Source organism: Triturus cristatus, chromosome 7 (genome assembly GCF_964204655.1).
Source record: "Triturus cristatus chromosome 7, aTriCri1.1, whole genome shotgun sequence".
In the NCBI taxonomy this organism is placed as follows: domain Eukaryota; kingdom Metazoa; phylum Chordata; class Amphibia; order Caudata; family Salamandridae; genus Triturus; species Triturus cristatus.
Window position 1 is genome coordinate 135,034,804 of NC_140590.1, and position 18,175 is coordinate 135,052,978.

The window sequence follows — 18,175 nt, forward strand, 5'->3', positions numbered from 1 at the left end:
TTGCTGCCTCACGGGCGGGAACTATAAAACTAGCTTCCCTGCCCTGCCCCGATCAGACCTTTGCCACGGACTCTACCTGGGCGGCTGCCTTGGTGTGAGCTCTCTGTGGCGGTGGATGGTGATTGCCTACTTTGCACTATTGACTAGCGCTATTTTAAAAACTGGATTTTATTGTTTTATCGTTTTTAATTCTTTGGTGTATCTTATGTGAAGTGTGTTGAAGTGTATTTATTCTGCCTTTACTGCTGCACCTTCTCTCCTGAGGCGCAAAGCCGGGAGATCTTTCCTATACTCTCGCTGTGTTTTGGGGGCTTAGGGGACTCTCTTCTTACCTGGGGCAGCGGAGCGAAGTCGCTTTCACCGGTGTCGGCTCCTCGCTGCTCCGCGCTCTCCTCCTTCCTGCTGTGCTCTCTGGGCGCCCCTCTCGCTGGTCAGTGGACAGCGGGATAGTCGCACGGGGACGGCGGCCATCTTGAGTGAGGCTGGCTCGCTGGTCGGCGGACTAGGCTTGCTGCCTCACGGGCGGGAACTATAAAACTAGCTTCCCTGCCCTGCCCCGATCAGACCTTTGCCACGGACTCTACCTGGGCGGCTGCCTTGGTGTGAGCTCTCTGTGGCGGTGGATGGTGATTGCCTACTTTGCACTATTGACTAGCGCTATTTTAAAAACTGGATTTTATTGTTTTATCGTTTTTAATTCTTTGGTGTATCTTATGTGAAGTGTGTTGAAGTGTATTTATTCTGCCTTTACTGCTGCACCTTCTCTCCTGAGGCGCAAAGCCGGGAGATCTTTCCTATACTCTCGCTGTGTTTTGGGGGCTTAGGGGACTCTCTTCTTACCTGGGGCAGCGGAGCGAAGTCGCTTTCACCGGTGTCGGCTCCTCGCTGCTCCGCGCTCTCCTCCTTCCTGCTGTGCTCTCTGGGCGCCCCTCTCGCTGGTCAGTGGACAGCGGGATAGTCGCACGGGGACGGCGGCCATCTTGAGTGAGGCTGGCTCGCTGGTCGGCGGACTAGGCTTGCTGCCTCACGGGCGGGAACTATAAAACTAGAAGGTGATGACTCCGCGCAGCGGACGCGCATTGCGGAGGCGCCTTTCCCGCGCCAAAGGAGCGCCTAAGGAAAGCCCGTCTGCGCCCGTCAGCGTCCCGGATGCGGACGGGTGCGGAATAGTGGAGTACACTGGCCCTCAGCTGCGTGCTTTAAGAACTGACCTGCACAGCAACTGTGGGGTATGTGACCTTGGTACAGGGGAGAATCTGAGCTGTTCAGGGTGCGGGTGGTCCGTGAGATGGGACTGGGTGAAGCCCATGGCTCCCAAGCTTAGTCGGCAGTTAACCTTTACGACGACTCATAACTCGGACGACCGGTCTTTCAATTGTGCTCTTTTAAACACTCGTTCGGCTTGCAAGCATGCTCAAGATCTGTTCAGTTTCCTGACCGATTTCAAGCCAGCCTGTCTATTTCTTACTGAAACATGGCTTGATGATACGTCGGGCCCAGATATTGCTAATGCCTTGCCCCCCAACTATTACATACTTAGAAAGGACAGGATGAACAGAAAGGGTGGGGGTGTAGCATTGCTGATAGATAGACAGTACGAATGCTCCATTATCCCCACGAATGAAATCCACGGGGTTGAAGCATTGGGTTTTTGCCTTTCCTTTTCGCCGGCTCAATCCTGTGCCGGTCTGCTGATTTATCGACCGCCAGGCCCCTTGGGATCTTTTAGCGAAGAGCTTGTTACTATAATATCTACTCTGAGCATTCAATTTAAACATTTTATCCTATTGGGCGATTTTAACATACATTTTGATACTCTGGCTGCCACTGACACTATCCAGATACTTGATATCACTGCTCCCTTGGGCCTTCTACCCTACGTGATATCGCCGACCCACGATAAAGGCCACACATTGGACCAGATCTTCTCCACCTCTCCCATCTCTGTTGCACCCCCTCTTCCCGTCTTATGGTCGGACCATTCGTTATTAACTTTTAAGATTCAGTCCCTGTTCGCGGGGACGGGTAGGCCTGTCGGATGTCAGTCCCGCCTGTCACGCCCCTTTCATCTAGTCACACCTGAGATGATTGAGCACTATAGGCTATCTCACCCCTGTTCTCTCACCGGGGACTTAGAACTGGACCTCCTTCGCTTTCAAACATGGCTAGCACAGTGTTTGGAGGACTTAGCCCCGCCTAAGCGTTCCCTTAAGAAATCCTCACGTGCCTCTGGCCCCTGGTTCACACACGCTCTCAATACCAGTAGAAGGCTTTGTAAGAAGGCCGAGAGAGCTTGGCGTGCCAACTATTTAGATTCACTAAAGGAGGCCTATAGGTCCTGTATTAAGGCTTATCATAAAGAAATTTATGTAGCCAAAAAAATGTACTTCACCCATAGGATTGAAGAAGCTGCGAACACTAGCAAGGAAATTTTTGCTATTGTTAAAGAATTTACCTCTCCTGCCGCCAGCTCCCTCAAATGTTCCTTTTCTGAGACGTGGGTTTCTCAATTAGCCAGCTTCTTCTCCAATAAAATCAGGAGTATTCAGGCTACTTTTTTCTCTCTCGACCTGGGAGGACTGTCCTGGCCCAATACCCCGTCTGAGGTGCCTAAGCAGGGGCAACCCAGCCTGATGAGTTTCCCTCCTCTCCAACCTCTTGACTCTCTGGAATTACTCTTAAAAATAAGATCGGGCTCTCCGTTGGACCCTTGCCCTGCCAAGCTGTTGGCTAAAGTGGCCCATGTGCTAAACCCGATGGTGAACCCCATTATAAACCGCTCCTTAGAAACAGGCACAGTTCCTTCCATCTGGAAGCAAGCGATGGTCGTACCACTGCTGAAGAAGCCGTCCTTAGACCCCACTACTCTTGCCAACTATCGACCTATCTCCTTGCTCCCAGCCTTGGCAAAAGTTGCGGAAAAGCACGTGCAGTCTGTCCTCTCGCTCTTCGTTGAGTCCCATGGTATTCTGCACCACACTCAATCCGGTTTCCGTGCCAACATGAGCACGGAGACGGCCCTGTTGGAGGTGACTGAGGCCATTAAGGAAGTCCTGGACTCTGGGGGGAAGGCAATGCTGATTTTGCTTGATCTCTCGGCGGCATTTGACACCGTCCCCCATGGCCGCCTTCTAGCGCGCCTTGAGGAGATCGGTATTGGTGGTACGGTACTCAACTGGTTTTCGTCTTTTCTGTCCAACCGCCAACAAACAGTCTGGGCACCCCCACACTCCGCGGTAGTGCCACCCATGGAGGTGGGTGTGCCTCAGGGATCAATCCTGAGTCCTACTCTTTTTAATATCTATATTTCCCCTCTGGCGGCACTTGCGGAGTCTTTCGGTGCCCAGATTGTCTCTTATGCTGATGATACTCAGCTCCTTTTCTCATGCGAGAAAGATATGGACTTCGATGGTGCTCTCATCAAAGGCTGTCTGGAGGCAGTCTTTAATTGGCTTCAAATGAATCAACTCAAATGCAACTCGGAAAAATCCGAGGTTCTCTTTTTTGGCTGTCCCCCTGATACGTGTTGGAAATCCTGGTGGCCGCTGGACATGTCCCCCCCCTCTAATGCAACACCGGTGGCAAAAAATCTTGGGGTTAAGCTGGACACCTCCCTCTCTCTGAAACCACAAATTATGAGTCTGGTTGGCCAGTGTTTTGGGGTCTTGAAAGCACTTAGAAAATTCCTTCCCCTCCTCCCCATTGCCCACAGGAAGACGACAGTGCAGGCCCTAATAGGATCCAGGCTTGATTATGCCAATGTCCTTTATCTGGGCCTCCCGAAGTCTCTCCTCTCGCGCCTGCAGATTGTGCAAAATTCGGCCGCTCGTGCGATTTTTGGTCTTGGTCATTGCGCCCATGCGTCTGGCCTGTTGCAAACCCTTCATTGGCTGCCGATCCAGAGGCGCATTGAGTTTAAAACGCTCACCCTTGCTTTTAAAACCCTTCATGGCATGGGCCCTAGTTATCTCAGAAAGAGGTTCATCCTCTATAAACCAGCCAGAGCTTTGCGCTCAGCGTCTCTATCTCTCTCCACGGTCCCAGCAATTAGGCGCTCCCGCATTGGTGGACGCTCCTTCAAGTACCTTGCGCCCCGGGCTTGGAATGCCCTCCCACTCTCTTTACGGATGAGTGAGAGCTTGCTGTCCTTCAGAAAGGAGCTCAAGACTTGGCTCTTTAGCCAATAAGCCCCCCCCCCCCCCTGTTTAGAGCTCTGTGGCTTCGGGTCTGATAGCGCCGGGACACTCTGCTTGAGTAGCTGAGCGCTTAACAAAACCCCGTTTAACATAACAACATAACAAAGAGAGAGGGAGACAGAGGGAGAGAGGGAGGGAGAGAGAGAAGGAGAGAGATGGAGAGAGACAGAGTGAGGGAGACAGAGGGACGGAGACAGTGGGATGGCGACAGAGAGGGAGACAGAGGGCAACAGACAGAGGGAAGAGGGCAACAGAGGGAGGGAGACAGACAGAGGGAGACAGAGGTAGACAGAAGGAGGGAGAGGGAGACAGAGAGAGGGAGACAGAGAGAGGTAGACAGATAGAGGGAGACAGACAGAGGGAGGGAGACAGCGAGAGAGGGAGACAGGGAGACAGAGAGAGGGAGACAGAGACAGGGAGACAGGAAGACAGAAGGAGACAGAGGGAGAGAGAGGGAGACAGAGGGAGAGAGAAAGAGAGGGAGACAGAGGGAGGGAGAGACAAAGGGAGAGGGAGGCAGAGAGAGAGGGAGACAGAGGGAGAGAGAGAGAGAGAGAGAGAGAGAGAGGGAGAGGGAGACAGAGGGAGGGAGAGAGAGAGAGAGGGACGGAGACAGAGGGCAACAGACAGAGACGGAGACAGAGGGCAACAGACAGAGGGAGGGAGACAGACAGAGGGAGACAGACGGAGACAGACAGAGGGAAAGAGCGGGAGGGAGACAGTGGGAGACAGAGAGAGGGAGGGAGACGGAGAGAGGGAGACAGACAGAGTAAGGGAGACAGAGAGAGAGCGGGAGAGTGAGAGAGCGAGAGATAGAGAGAGGGAGGGAGACGGAGAGAGAGGGGCAGGGAGACAGAGAGAGAGACAGAGAGAGGGAGGGAGACAGACAGAGATAGAGACAGAGACAGACTGTGACAGGGACAGACAGAGAGAGATAGAGGCAGAGGCAGGGACAGGGCAGACAGATAGAGGCAGAGACGGACAGGGACAGAGAGAAGGAGAAGGAGAAAGAGGGAGGGAGACAGCGACATACAGGGACATACAGAGACAGGGACAGACAGCGAGATAGAGGCAGAGACAGGGACAGACAGATAGAGGCAGAGACTGAGACAGAGAGAGGCAGAGAGGAAGAGGGAGACGGAGGGAGACAGAGGGAGAGAGAGAGAGGGAGACAGAGGGTGACAGAGGGAGAGGGAGGGAGACAGAGAGAGAGGGAGACAGAGGGAGGGAGGCAGAGGGAGACAGAGGGAGGGAGTCAGGCGGAGATAGAGGGAAGGAGAGGGAGGGAGACAGAGGGAGGGAGACAGAGAGAGAGGGAGACAGAGAGAGAGAGGGAGACAGAGGGAGGGAGACAGAGGGATGGAGACAGAGGGAGACAGACAGAGGGAGACAGAGGGAGGCAGAGGGAGGGAGTCAGGCAGAGACAGAGGGAAGGAGAGGGAGGGAGACAGAGGGAGGGAGACGGAGAGAGAGGGAGACAGAGAGAGAGGGAGACAGAGGGAGGGAGACAGAGGGAGACAGACAGAGGGAGACAGACAAGGGAGAGAGAGAGACAGAGGGTGACAGAGGGAGGGAGAGGGAGGGAGACAGAGAGAGGGAGACAGAGGGAGAGAGAGAGGGAGAGAGGGAGGGAGACAGAGGGAGGGAGACAGAGGAAGGGAGACAGAGGGACGGAGACAGAGGGAGACAGAGAGGGAGACAGAGGATGACAGACAGAGGGGAGAGGGCGACAGAGGGAGGGAGACAGAGGGAGGGAGACAGATAGAGGGAGACAGAGGGGGAGGGGAGGGAGGGAGACAGAGGGAGAGGGAAACCGTGGGAGATAGAGAGAGAGGGAGACAGAGGGAGGGAGTCCGGGGTAGACAGAGGGAGAGAGAGGGAGACAGAGAGAGGGAGACAGAGAGAGGGAGACAGAGGAAAATAGGCAGAGGGAGGGAGACGGAGGGAGACAGAGAGAGAGAGACAGAGAGAGACAGAGGGAGACAGAGGGAGAGAGAGAGTGAGGGAGACAGAGGGAGGGAGACAGAGGGAGGGAGACAGAGGGAGACAGAGAGCGAGGGAGACAGAGAGCGAGTGAGACAGAGAGCAAGTGAGACAGAGGGAGGGAGACAGGGAGAGAGAGAGAGGGAGACAGAGGGTGACAGAGGGAGGGAGGCAAAGGGAGACAGAGGGAGGGAGTCAGGCGGAGACAGAGGGAAGGAGAGGGAGGGAGACAAAGGGAGGGGGACAGAGGGAGGGAGACAGAGGGAGGGAGACAGAGGGAGAGAGAGGGAGACAGAGAGGGAGGGAGACAGACAGAGGGAGGGAGACAGACAGAGGGAGGCAGACAGAGGGAGACACAGGGTGACAGAGGGAGGGAGAGGGAGGGAGAAAGAGAGAGAGGGAGACAGAGAGGGAGGGAGACAGAGAGGGAGGGAGGGAGGGAGACAGAGGGAGGTAGACAGAGGGAGAAAGAGAGGGAGACAGAGGGCGACAGAGGGAGGGAGACAGACAGAGGGAGGGAGGGAGACAGATAGAGGGAGACAGAGGGAGGGAGGGAGACAGAGGGAGGGAGACAGAGGAGGGGAGACAGACCGAGGGAGGGAGACAGAGGGAGGGAGACAGACAGAGAGAGAGACAGGGAGACAAAAGGAGACAGACAGAGGGAGAGAGAGAGAGGGAGACAGAGGGAGCGAGGCAGAGAGAGGGAGACAGACAGAGGGAAGAGGGCGACAGAGGGAGGGAGACAGACAGAGGGAGGGAGGGAGACAGATAGAGGGAGACAGAGGGAGGGAGGGAGACAGAGGGAGGGAGACAGAGGAAGGGAGACAGACAGAGGGAGGGAGACAGAGGGAGACAGACAGGGAGAGAGACAGGGAGACAAAGGGAGCCAGACAGAGGGAGACAGGGGGAGAGAGAGAGGGAGACAGAGGAAGGGAGGCAGAGGGAGGGAGACAGAGGGAGACAGAGAGAGAGGGAGGCAGAGGGAGGGAGACAGAGAGAGAGGGAGACAGAGAGAGAGGGAGAAAGAGAGCATTGGAGACAGAGAGAGACAGAGGGAGACAGAGGGAGGGAGACGGAGGGAGACAGAGGGAGGGAGACAGAGGGACAGAGACAGAGGGACGGAGACAGAGGGACAGAGACAGAGAGAGGGAGACAGAGGACCACAGAACGAGGGAGGGAGACAGACAGAGGGAGAGAGACGGAGACAGACAGAGGGAGGGAGACAGATGGAAAGAGAGGGAGGGAGACAGAGTGAGACTGAGAGGGAGGGAGACAGAGAGAGTGAGACAGAGAGAGAAAGAGGGAGACAGACAGAGTAAGGGAGACAGAGGGAGACCGAGAGAGAGAAAGAGCGTAAGCGGGAGAGAGAGATAGAGAGAGGGAGGGAGCCAGAGAGAGAGGGGGAGGGAGAGAGACAGAGAGAGGGAGGGAGACAGACAGACAGAGACAGGGACAGACAGAGACAGAGGCAGGGACAGGGACAGGGGCAGACAGAGGCAGAGACGGACAGATAGACGGAGAGGGAGATAGAGGGAGGGAGACAGCGACATACAGGGACAGACAGAGACTGGGACAGACAGACAGAGGCAGAGACAGGAACAGACAAATAGAGGCAGAGACTGAGACAGAGAGAGGCAGAGAGATGGAGAGGGAGACAGAGGGAGACAGAGGGAGAGAGAGAGCGAGGGAGACAGAGAGCGAGTGAGACAGATAGCGAGTGAGACAGAGGGAGACAGGGAGAGAGAGAGAGGGAGACAGAGGGTGACAGAGGGAGGGAAAGGGAGGGAGACAGAGAGAGGGAGACAGAGGGAGACAGTGGGAGGGAGAGGGAGGGATACAGAGAGAGGGAGACAGAGGGAGAGAGAGGGAGACAGAGAGCGAGTGAGACAGAGGGAGACAGACAGAGGGAGACAGAGGGTGACAGAGGGAGGGAGAGGGAGGGAGATAGAGAGAGGGAGGGAGGGAGACAGAGGGCGACAGAGGGAGGGAGACAGACAGAGGGAGGGACGGAGACAGATAGAGGGAGACAGAGGGAGGGAGGGAGACAGATAGAGGGAGACAGAGGGAGGGAGGGAGACAGAGGGAGGGGGACAGAGGAAGGGAGACAGACCGAGGGAGGGAGACAGAGGGAGGGAGACAGACAGAGAGAGAGACAGGGAGACAAAGGGAGACAGACAGAGGGAGACAGAGGGAGAGAGAGAGAGGGGGAGACAGAGGGAGCGAGGCAGAGGGAGGGAAACAGACAGAGGGAAGAGGGCGACAGAGGGAGGGAGACAGACAGAGGGAGGGATGGAGACAGATAGAGGGAGACAGAGGGAGGGAGGGAGACAGAGGGAGGGAGACAGAGGAAGGGAGACAGACAGAGGGAGGGAGACAGACAGGGAGAGAGACAGGGAGACAAAGGGAGCCAGACTGAGGGAGACAGAGGGAGAGAGAGAGGGAGACAGAGGAAGGGAGGCAGAGGGAGGGAGACAGAGGGAGACAGAGAGAGAGGGAGGCAGAGGGAGGGAGACAGAGAGAGAGGGAGACAGAGAGAGAGGGAGAAAGAGAGCAAGGGAGACAGAGAGAGACAGAGGGAGACAGAGGGAGGGAGACGGAGGGAGACAGAGGGAGGGAGACATAGGGACAGAGACAGAGAGAGGGAGACAGAGGACAACAGACAGAGGGAGGGAGACAGACAGAGGGAGAGAGACGGAGACAGACAGAGGGAGGGAGACAGATGAAAAGAGAGGGAGGGAGACAGAGAGAGGGAGACAGAGAGAGAGAGAGAGGGAGACAGACAGAGTAAGGGAGACAGAGGGAGAACGAGAGAGAGAAAGAGCGGAAGCGGGAGAGAGAGATAGAGAGAGGGAGGGAGCCAGAGAGAGAGGGGGAGGGAGAGAGACAGAGAGAGGGAGGGAGACAGACAGAGATACAGACAGAGACAGACTGAGACAGGAACAGACAGAGACAGAGGCAGGGACAGGGACAGGGGCAGACAGAGGCAGAGACGGACAGAGAGATGGAGAGGGAGATAGAGGGAGGGAGACAGCGACATACAGGGACAGACAGAGACTGGGACAGACAGACAGAGGCAGAGACAGGAACAGACAAATAGAGGCAGAGACTGAGACAGAGAGAGGCAGAGAGATGGAGAGGGAGACGGAGGGAGACAGAGAGCGAGTGAGACAGATAGCGAGTGAGACAGAGGGAGACAGGGAGAGAGAGAGGGAGACAGAGGGTGACAGAGGGAGGGAGAGGGAGGGATACAGAGAGAGGGAGACAGGGGGAGAGAGAGGGAGACAGAGAGCGAGTGAGACAGAGGGAGACAGGGAGAGGGAGACAGAGGGTGACAGAGGGAGGGAGGGAGAGGGAGGGAGACAGAGAGAGGGAGACAGAGGGAGACAGTCAGAGGGAGACAGTGGGAGGGAGGCAGAGGGAGACAGAGGGAGGGAGTCAGGCAGAGACAGAGGGAAGGAGAGGGAGACAGACAGAGGGAGGGAGAAAGAGGGAGGGAGGCAGAGAGAGGGAGACAGAGAGGGAGACAGAGGGAGAGGGAGACAGAGGGAGAGGGAGACAGAGGGAGATGGTGACAGAGGAAGAGGGAGACAGAGGAAGAGGGAGATAGAGGAAGAGGGAGATAGAGGAAGAGGGAGACAGAGGGAGAGAGACAGAGGGAGGGAGAGAAACAGAGGGAGACAAACAGAGGGAGACAGACAGAGGGAGAAAGAGGGAGATAGAGAGAGAGGGAGAAAGAGGGAGGGAGACAGATGGAGGGAGACAGACAGAGGTAGACAGACAGAGGGAGACAGACAGAGGGAGAAAAAGGGAGAGGGAGGGAGAGAGAGAGACAGAAGGACAGAGACAGAGGGAGGGAGACAGGAGGACGGCGACAGAGGGAGGGAGACAGAGAAACAGAAACAGGGGAGACAGAGGGAGACAGAGAGCGGAAGACAGAGGGCGACAGACAGAGGGAGACAGAGGGAGACAGACAGAGGGAGGAGGGCGACAGAGGGAGCGAGACAGATAGAGGGAGACAGAGGGAGGTAGACAGAGGGAGAGAGAGGGAGGGAGACAGAGGGAGAGAGAGGGAGGGAGATAGAGGGAGAGAGAGGGAGACAGAGGGAGGGAGAGGGAGGGAGACAGAGAGAGGGAGGGAGACAGAGAGAGAGAGAGGGAGACGGACAGAGTGAGTGAGACAGAGGGAGACAGAGAGAGGGAGAGAGAGAGAATGGGAGAGAGAGAGAGAGATAAAGGGAGGGAGAGAGAGGGAGGGAGACAGAGAGAGAGAGAGAGAGCAAGAGATGTGTGTGTGCCGGGTCTGGTGGCTCAGTGGATGAAGGCATCCGCTGCAGTGGCCTGTGTTCAACCTCATGGTCTCAAATTTGCTTGAAAATGCACCATTTGCCCACTTTTATTTCAACATTTTCTTCTGGGGGGAGAACCCCACGAGCCCCCCTTAGGTGGTTCGGGCTTGCTTCCTTCACTCGCTCGCTACACTGCCTTACTGTGTCCCAAAATGATGCATCTCCAAAAAGTGTGTCACCAACATGAAAAGTTTGGAAAGCTGTGCTCTAGTGTAAGGAGTGTGTCCCTCCCCACCATGGGCATATACCTCCACAAACTACCACCCCAGAGCTCTTCTAGGACCTTGTGTGCTCTCAGAGCCACCTCATAGGCTGCAAACCATTTGTCTATGTCATCCCCCACCACATAACTGCACACCAAATCCTTTGGAATCCTGACTCTGGACTCACCAGTGGACACAGCAGATATGCTGCCACCATTGCTGTTGCTGGACCCCACTCTCAGGGCTCTGATATCCAGCTCTCTCATGCTGAGCTCACGTGCAATTTGTCTCTCCTCCATGGCCAGCAGCCTTTTATCCTCTAGAGCTTGCTCTTTCTCTATTTTAGCAAGGGCCTGCTCCTTCTCTATCTTGGCAGGGGCCTGATCCTACTACAATTTCAATTTTGCTAGCTTTAGCTTCAACTTTCAATACTCCCTCCTGTTCTCTAGCTCCTCTGAGGCCAGGCTCTTTGATGACACACTGCTGCCTGGTCTGCTGTGGATTCCATTCCTTGGAGAATGTTACTCCCCACATCAGTAGGGTGCATTACAAGACCTCCATCTTGGTCCTGCTCAAATTCCTCTTCCTCAGACTATGACCCCTTGGCCTCATCCACTTCTCCTTCTGAGTGGGCTGCTGCCCATGCTCTTAAGGCATTCTAAAGCTCTCTCTTCTTGCCACTTCACTTATGGAACACCCTATGGAACACCCTTCTCTCCTGGCAGACGTCCTTGAGCTGGGCCACTGTGTAGGTTCCCAGGTTGGCCAGTGCGAATTCCATCATGCCAGGTAGGACCACAGACATTGTAGAGAAAATGAGCACAGGGCAAAAAGACTTTTGAAAACAATCAAAGATGTCAATCAGGGAGAATTGAAAAAGATTCAAATTGGTCTTGTGTCTAGAGTTGTAGTGAACACTGAATTACTATATGATATTGCACAAACACAAGTCCTATCCTCACAGCTGATCACCAATGTTCGAAATGGGGGTCTCTAGTTGGCAGAGGTTTGCACCCTGTCCAAGCAGGGACCAAAATCCTAGTCAAGGTATGCTAGAGACACACTTTAAATTAACCAGCGCTCACCCTCTGATAGCTTGGCACAGAGTAGGCAAGCTTAACTTAAGACGCAATGTGTAAAATATGTGTGCAACACACACAAAGTAATGCAATGAAAAAACCACAAAAAACTCCACTTAGTTTTAGAAGAATAGAAAATATTTATCGAAGTAAAACAGGACCAAAATAACAAAAATCCAATCAGTAGAAGTCGAGATAAGAATTTTTAAATAATAAATGCACAAATAGTGAAGGGACCATCTCTTTCATCAATTAATTGCAGCTTTGTTGATTTTATATAATCATATGTTATAAAAATGTGGATAGTAGCTTTCAGTTTTTTATCACTGAACTGTATTATCTTTTGAAAAATTATTTTTCTGCCCCATTCTTACTATATTTTTTAATAAAGTAAGCTTATGCCAATATACCGAAAATTCAAATGGAAATTATTTGAGGAGAAACTAATTTTCCTCTATGGATCGCCTAAAAAGGTTGCAGTGGGAGCTTAGTCGGGGGGAATTCTCTTGTCAAATATGCAGGTAATCGACTTTATGACCAGTCATGTCATCCTCAATTTACCTGAAACACTTTTTCTTATAATACTGGCCTGAACTAGGTCCCGTTTGCCAGCAGACGTAGAAAATGAATCTCTAAACATGTAATTGAATATTACAGCTTGAGTATGAAAGATCTGGAATAAAATACATACTAAATCCTGGGAACCTGAATCATCCATCTCATATTGTGGGAATAGACCTTGTGCATGTTGAACCATTTGGCAAGCTTTGTCCACTCATCCGGCGAACGGCCATAGATGGAGAGGCGAGGCTCAGCATATTGATACTTCGCATCCTCCAAATCAGAGCCGACTTCCTAAAATGAAAAGAAATCACGTTTTTTCATTATTACAATCATTAAATCATGTCACCGAGAAGAAATCACATGTATATCAGTGTTATTGCCTTGAAAGTTGTACATCTCAGCGTTTGATACAAATGTAGTGCTAATGGTTTTAAAGACGAACCTCCAAAAAGGGAGTACATGAGAAAAATCTTCTCAGCGCTTGATTTGATGCAACCCTTCTGGCTACTATCCTAATGGCGCTATTCTCTAAACGTCTACCCAACTTGTATGATTCTTGCATAACAAACATGTTTCTTGAAAGTACTAATATACGTTTATAAATATCTGTAAAATAGATTTTTCATATATGAAAGAGTACTTTGCTGTCTTTTATTTTCTGACTGCATCTTGACCTGGTTTCCATGGCAGATGGAGAACTTGGCATGGCGCTGATGAAATTACCGGTCCAAGCCTCGCCAAAGGAAAAGCTTTAACAGGATGGAAAAGCTGGCTAGCTTCAAAACATTGGATCACTGTCTACTCCTGGAACAGCTGCTGCTAGGTGCAAGGTGTGGCGGGGCACTTCCTGGGCCCCAGATTGCCTAGCGCGCGGGCGGGAATGGCAGGCGGATAATGATGAGGCTTACACATTGCTGCTATTGGGAGTGACCTCGCCCCCGAGCGGGTGGTCCCTTTTATTAAATCCCCGCAGGCCACGCTTGGCCTGCGGATGCGGTGCCGCGGTCTGGTCATAGACTAGACCGCTAACTATTACATCCCTATCCAACTTGGTCAATGAAACAAACAACTCAAACAGTTCTGACAGTTCACACACATAGGTGTTGGTACTTGCGTGGACTCCACATGCGGTGGCCGGATGTCCTCAGCAGGCAAAGTCCTTCAGGAGCTGACTCGGGCGAGGGTTCGGTCTCAGGCTGTACCTTTGTGGGCAACCCCACAGCCGCGGGCTGTTGGGAGTCTCGCTCTCTGGCGCTGAGCCAGACGGCATCACGGTGTTGGTCTCTGTGGTCTCTGGTGCTGGAGTATTTGTACCATCTGGTTGTTGATCAGCAGGCCTCCCAGGGTGTTCTGTCGGGACTTCTTTGAACCATGAAACATTCCGGGACACCTCCTCTCCTCCTCTTTGAGCGGTTACCATGGTCCCACAGTTTGCGGTGACTGTCCAGGTCCCCGGTTCGTAGTTTGTTTTGAACTTCCCTCCAGGGCGACGGTCTCGCAGAGGACGGTAGTCCCTGTGCGGAGTGTTCTTGGTGTGGCCCGGCGACGGAGGCTTACTTGTTGGTTCCGGCGGGCTCTCCAGTCCTGCGCGTTCTCGGCCTCAAAAGGGGGTGGTGACCACCCCGGGCAGGTGGGAAGTAGATCTCTTCTTGGGCCATGGAGCATCAGTGGCCACGGGCTCCTCTGGGTGGTGCAGTGGGGTGTGCTCCGGTATTCCCGCAAGAATTCATGGAGCCTCTTTTCCGGGTCCACTTGATCGACTCCCGCTATGCGAAACATCTTGTTTAGCGTGCGCATAAAGCGTTCGACGTCGCCATTGGCTTGTGGCCACTGAGGGGTTACTCGTCGTGGCGTATTCCTCTCTGTCTTAGAAAAGTGGCAAACTCAGCACCTTGAAATGGTGGTCCATTGTCGCTGCGTATCTCGTGGGGGAACCCGAACATAGCAAACACTTTCTCCAGGATGGGTCCCACGTGGTTGAACGCCTTGGATGCAACTGGCTCTACTATGGGGTATTTCGAGAAGGCGTCTATAAGTACTAGCGTGTGCTTCCCTCCGGGGAAACTCCCGAATTCAATGCTCACTCTGGACCAAGGGACGGTGCACGCGTCTTCGGTGATCACCGTAACTGGTCTTTCCGGGCTACTGGTCACTTGGCACGACGGACAGCGCCGGACATATTCTTCCACCATTTTGTCTAGCTCTGGGAACCAAACCTTCTCCCTCATTTGTGCCTTCATTTTGGTTATTCCTTGATGCCCTACGTGGGCCAATTGAGTCGCTCTGTGTTTCAGGGCTTGCGGTATCACTAGCCTGGGCCCTCTTAGCAAGATCCCGTCACTTGTGGCGCTGAGTTCATTTCGTATCTGCCACATCTTCGTCAGCTGTTCATGCTCCTCTTGGCTCCAGGAGTTGGCTTGCCGCAGGAAGTTTGTCCATGATCCTTCTTGGACTGCTTGCAGGTTCCTGGTATATACCGCATCAGTGGTGGCCGCTTCTTTGATGTCTTCCAGGGTCATGTTCTGGGGACAGGCCGCAGTGGATACCAAATGGACATAGTGTTCCGCGTCTTCGGTGTCATCCTGTGCCTCGACCGGGACGAGGTGTCTGGACAAGAAGTCTGCAGGGTTTATGGCTCCCGGCCGGTATACCACTTCCATTTCGTACGGCTGTAGCTGGACCGCCCATCTCTCAATACGCGGAGGGGGGTGAGGCGCCGTCCCTTTAAAGAGCGGAACAAGGGGCTGGTTGTCGGTGACCACTGTGAACGGCTGTCCTTTTAGGTATAGATGGAAGTGGTTGCAAGCCCACTTGATGGCTAACGCTTCTCGCTCGACTTGGGCATATCTAGTCTCTGTGGGAGTTAGGGACTTGCTGGCAAATGACAGGGCTACCCAGTGGTCAGGTTTGTGTTCTTGGGCCAGTACCGCGCCGAGCCCTTTTAGCTGGATCAAAGTATGCCAACGTGGCTTCTCCTAGAAGCACATCCTTTATTCCTTGAAATGCCTCCTCTTCTTTCGGTCCCCATTGCCACTTTGCCTCTGCTCTCGTGAGGGCCCGCAGGGGTTCCGCTCAGGTTTCCAGTCCTGGGATGAATCTCCTGCATTACGTAGCCATGCCTAGAAAGCTACTCACTTCCGTCGGTGTTGTCGGCGCGGGCGCGTCTTTGATGGCCTGCGATTTCCTCGGGTCCACTTGGATGCCTTCTTGGTTGAACACGTACCCAAAGAAATCCAGGGACGGCTGTTGTTTGCTGTATGGTGTTATGTTTCTATTCTCAGCTGCCTTGATAAAGCGCCGGGACACTCCTTTGGAGTAGCCGTGCGCTATAAAAATAAACGTATAACATAACATAACGTATAACAAAGAACTGGCATTTGTCCTTGTGTAGGGTGGCTCCATGTTCACTGAGGCGTTTCAGCGTGTTGCGGAGATGTTTGTACTGATCCGCGACCATCGCCGAGTGGATTAAAATATCGTCGCTGACGTTTAGCACTCCAGGTAAGCCTGATAGCATTTCTCGTATTGTGTTTTGGAATACTTCTGCCGCCGCAGATATTCCGAAGTAGAGCCTTTTGTATCGCCGTAACCCTAGATGGGTGCTGAAGGTGGTGATGTAACAGCTTTCTTTTGTTAATGGAAGCTGGTGATATCCTGCGTTCAAGTCAATTTTTGAGAACCATTTTGACCCATTCACATCCGCGATGATGTCATCCATCGTTGGCGTGATGTGACGTTCCCTTCGTATAGCTGTGTTCGGCAGCCTCATATCGATACAGAGGCGTATGGCTCCTGGCTGCGTTGGCTTTTCTGCGATAACCATCGGGGACACCCAGGGCGTCGGTCCCGACACTTTTTCGATGACGCCTTGTTTTTCCAGAGTCTCTAACTGTTTTTCCACTAGCGGCCGCAGGTGGAATGGGATCCTTCTATGCCGCAGCGCGACTGGGGAAACTGCTTTGTCGATGTGTAATTTGACAGGGTCACATCTGATGTGCCCGAGCCCCTGGAACAATTCAGGGAATTGACTGAGTAGCTCCTCCACTTGGTGAGACTGTATTCTCCTTGCGAACAAAATGAGTCCGAGATCTTCTGCAGTGTGGCTGCTCAGTAAAGTGTCCGCTTCCCTGTCGATGACGTGGATTGTTGTTGTTACTTCGAGGTCGTCTGCCTTAATGGGAACTACAATCTTTCCTTTTAACAGGAGAGGAGTGTCCGCCCCGTAGGTGTAGTTTCTGGTCTTGGATGGCATCACTGGTGGGCATGGCCGTAGGTGGCGATACTGCTGGAGGCCCATGACGTAAACTGTTGCTCCAGTGTCAATGACTGCCTTTATTTCTGTTCCCGCCACTTGAATCATGCACGTTGGCTGGCGCCTGCGGCGTTGCTTGAGTTCCCGCGCAAACGAGATCAGGTATGCTTCTCCATCATCGCCGTCTGAAGAGTCTTCACTCGGTTCTTGGTATCTCCTGCCCTTTCTTTGCGTGTCTTCCGGTGGCGTCGATTCTGTCACTGACAGTTGTCACACTGCCCGCGTTGGGGGTCTTTGGTTCCGAAAGTCATGAAATCTGGCGCGCCTCCTGCATACGGTCGAGAAGTGGTTGGGTATTCCGCAGTTGGTACACGTCTTTCCTTGCGCAGGGCAGTCCTTTGCGGCATGTGGTTCATGTCCACAGTATCCGCACCTTGGCTTGGACGTTTCCGGCTTCGGTCTCCTGAACGAGTTCCCTTTTTGCTTGGCTCGGATGGCGTCTGCACGCTCCGTCTTGATATTGTCGGACCGTCCTTGGGGCTTGATTAGCGCTTGGTCCATCTCGTTTGCCTTGACTGCTGACAGGTCGTGTGATCTCGCCAGTATCAGCATGTCTTCGAGCGCGATCTTCGGTTGGCGCAGGATGAGACCCCTCAGCGTCTTATCCCGACACCCCTGGATCAGTTGTGCATGGATCTCTTTCGGTTGGTCATCTTCCGTGCACGTACTGCCGAGTTCCCGAAGGCGTGCATAGAATGCGTCCATTGACTCTCCCTCTCTCTGCCGTGCTTGGCGTAATTTGAACCGTTCGAAATCTGGGTTCAACTGCGGGTCGAAATGGGCGTCCAGCACGGCTACCGCTGCATTATAGTCAGCCGCAGCTCCTGTGTTGGGCAAGTGCTGGAATAGTTTGAAGATTTCGTCCACCGCATAGTGCAGTAGCAGGGATCTTTTTATTACCTCATCTGTCTCCCGGGTCACGATGAAATAGTTGTTGAGGCACTCAATCCAGATTTTTCATCGGGGAGAGGCTGTCGCGGGATCCTCCAGTTCACTGAACGGAGGTAGGACCCCTGATGCCGCATGCTGGAACGGTACGCGGGCCGGTGCCGCCGCTTGGGCTGGTGCTGCCGCTTGGTCGTTGTCCCCCATAACGCTTGGTGTCAGAAACCACTGGATATGTTGGGGCAAGTGACTTACTCCTCCCTTGCCTGATGGCTTCAGCAGAGGTGGTGGTACAGGGCGGAGGGCCCATCTCCTTGCTGTGTAGGCGCGTGGCGATGTGGGCCTTTAGCAGTGGGCGCGGCAGTAGCTCCGCAGGTTGTGTCTGTGGGCATATGTGCCTATCCGCAGCTCCCCTGTGAAAATCACCCACTATGCAGGGGCCTTCCGCACAGGCTGATGTGAAATTGTCCTTATTCTTCTTTTTTTTTCCCTTTCTTTTTGATGCTGGGTTGGCCTCGTGTGCAGTTCCCCTGTGTGTCCCTCACGCTGCCGGGGCCTTGTGCAGGGTTGTCTGAGTGTGGTGGCTTTGTTGTGCTTTCCCCTTTGC

The 18,175-nt window shown here is 53.6% G+C and overlaps 1 protein-coding gene across 1 annotated transcript in view; it reads right to left on the reverse strand.

Moving 5' to 3' along the window:
- AMPD1 (adenosine monophosphate deaminase 1) overlaps positions 1-18,175 on the reverse strand; it is a 567,491-nt gene that overhangs the window by 199,205 nt on the left and 350,111 nt on the right. The window contains exon 9 of the mRNA XM_085615836.1: positions 12,499-12,662. Within this exon, the coding sequence (XP_085471962.1) occupies positions 12,499-12,662 (164 nt within the window). The remainder of the gene's footprint in view (positions 1-12,498; positions 12,663-18,175) is intronic.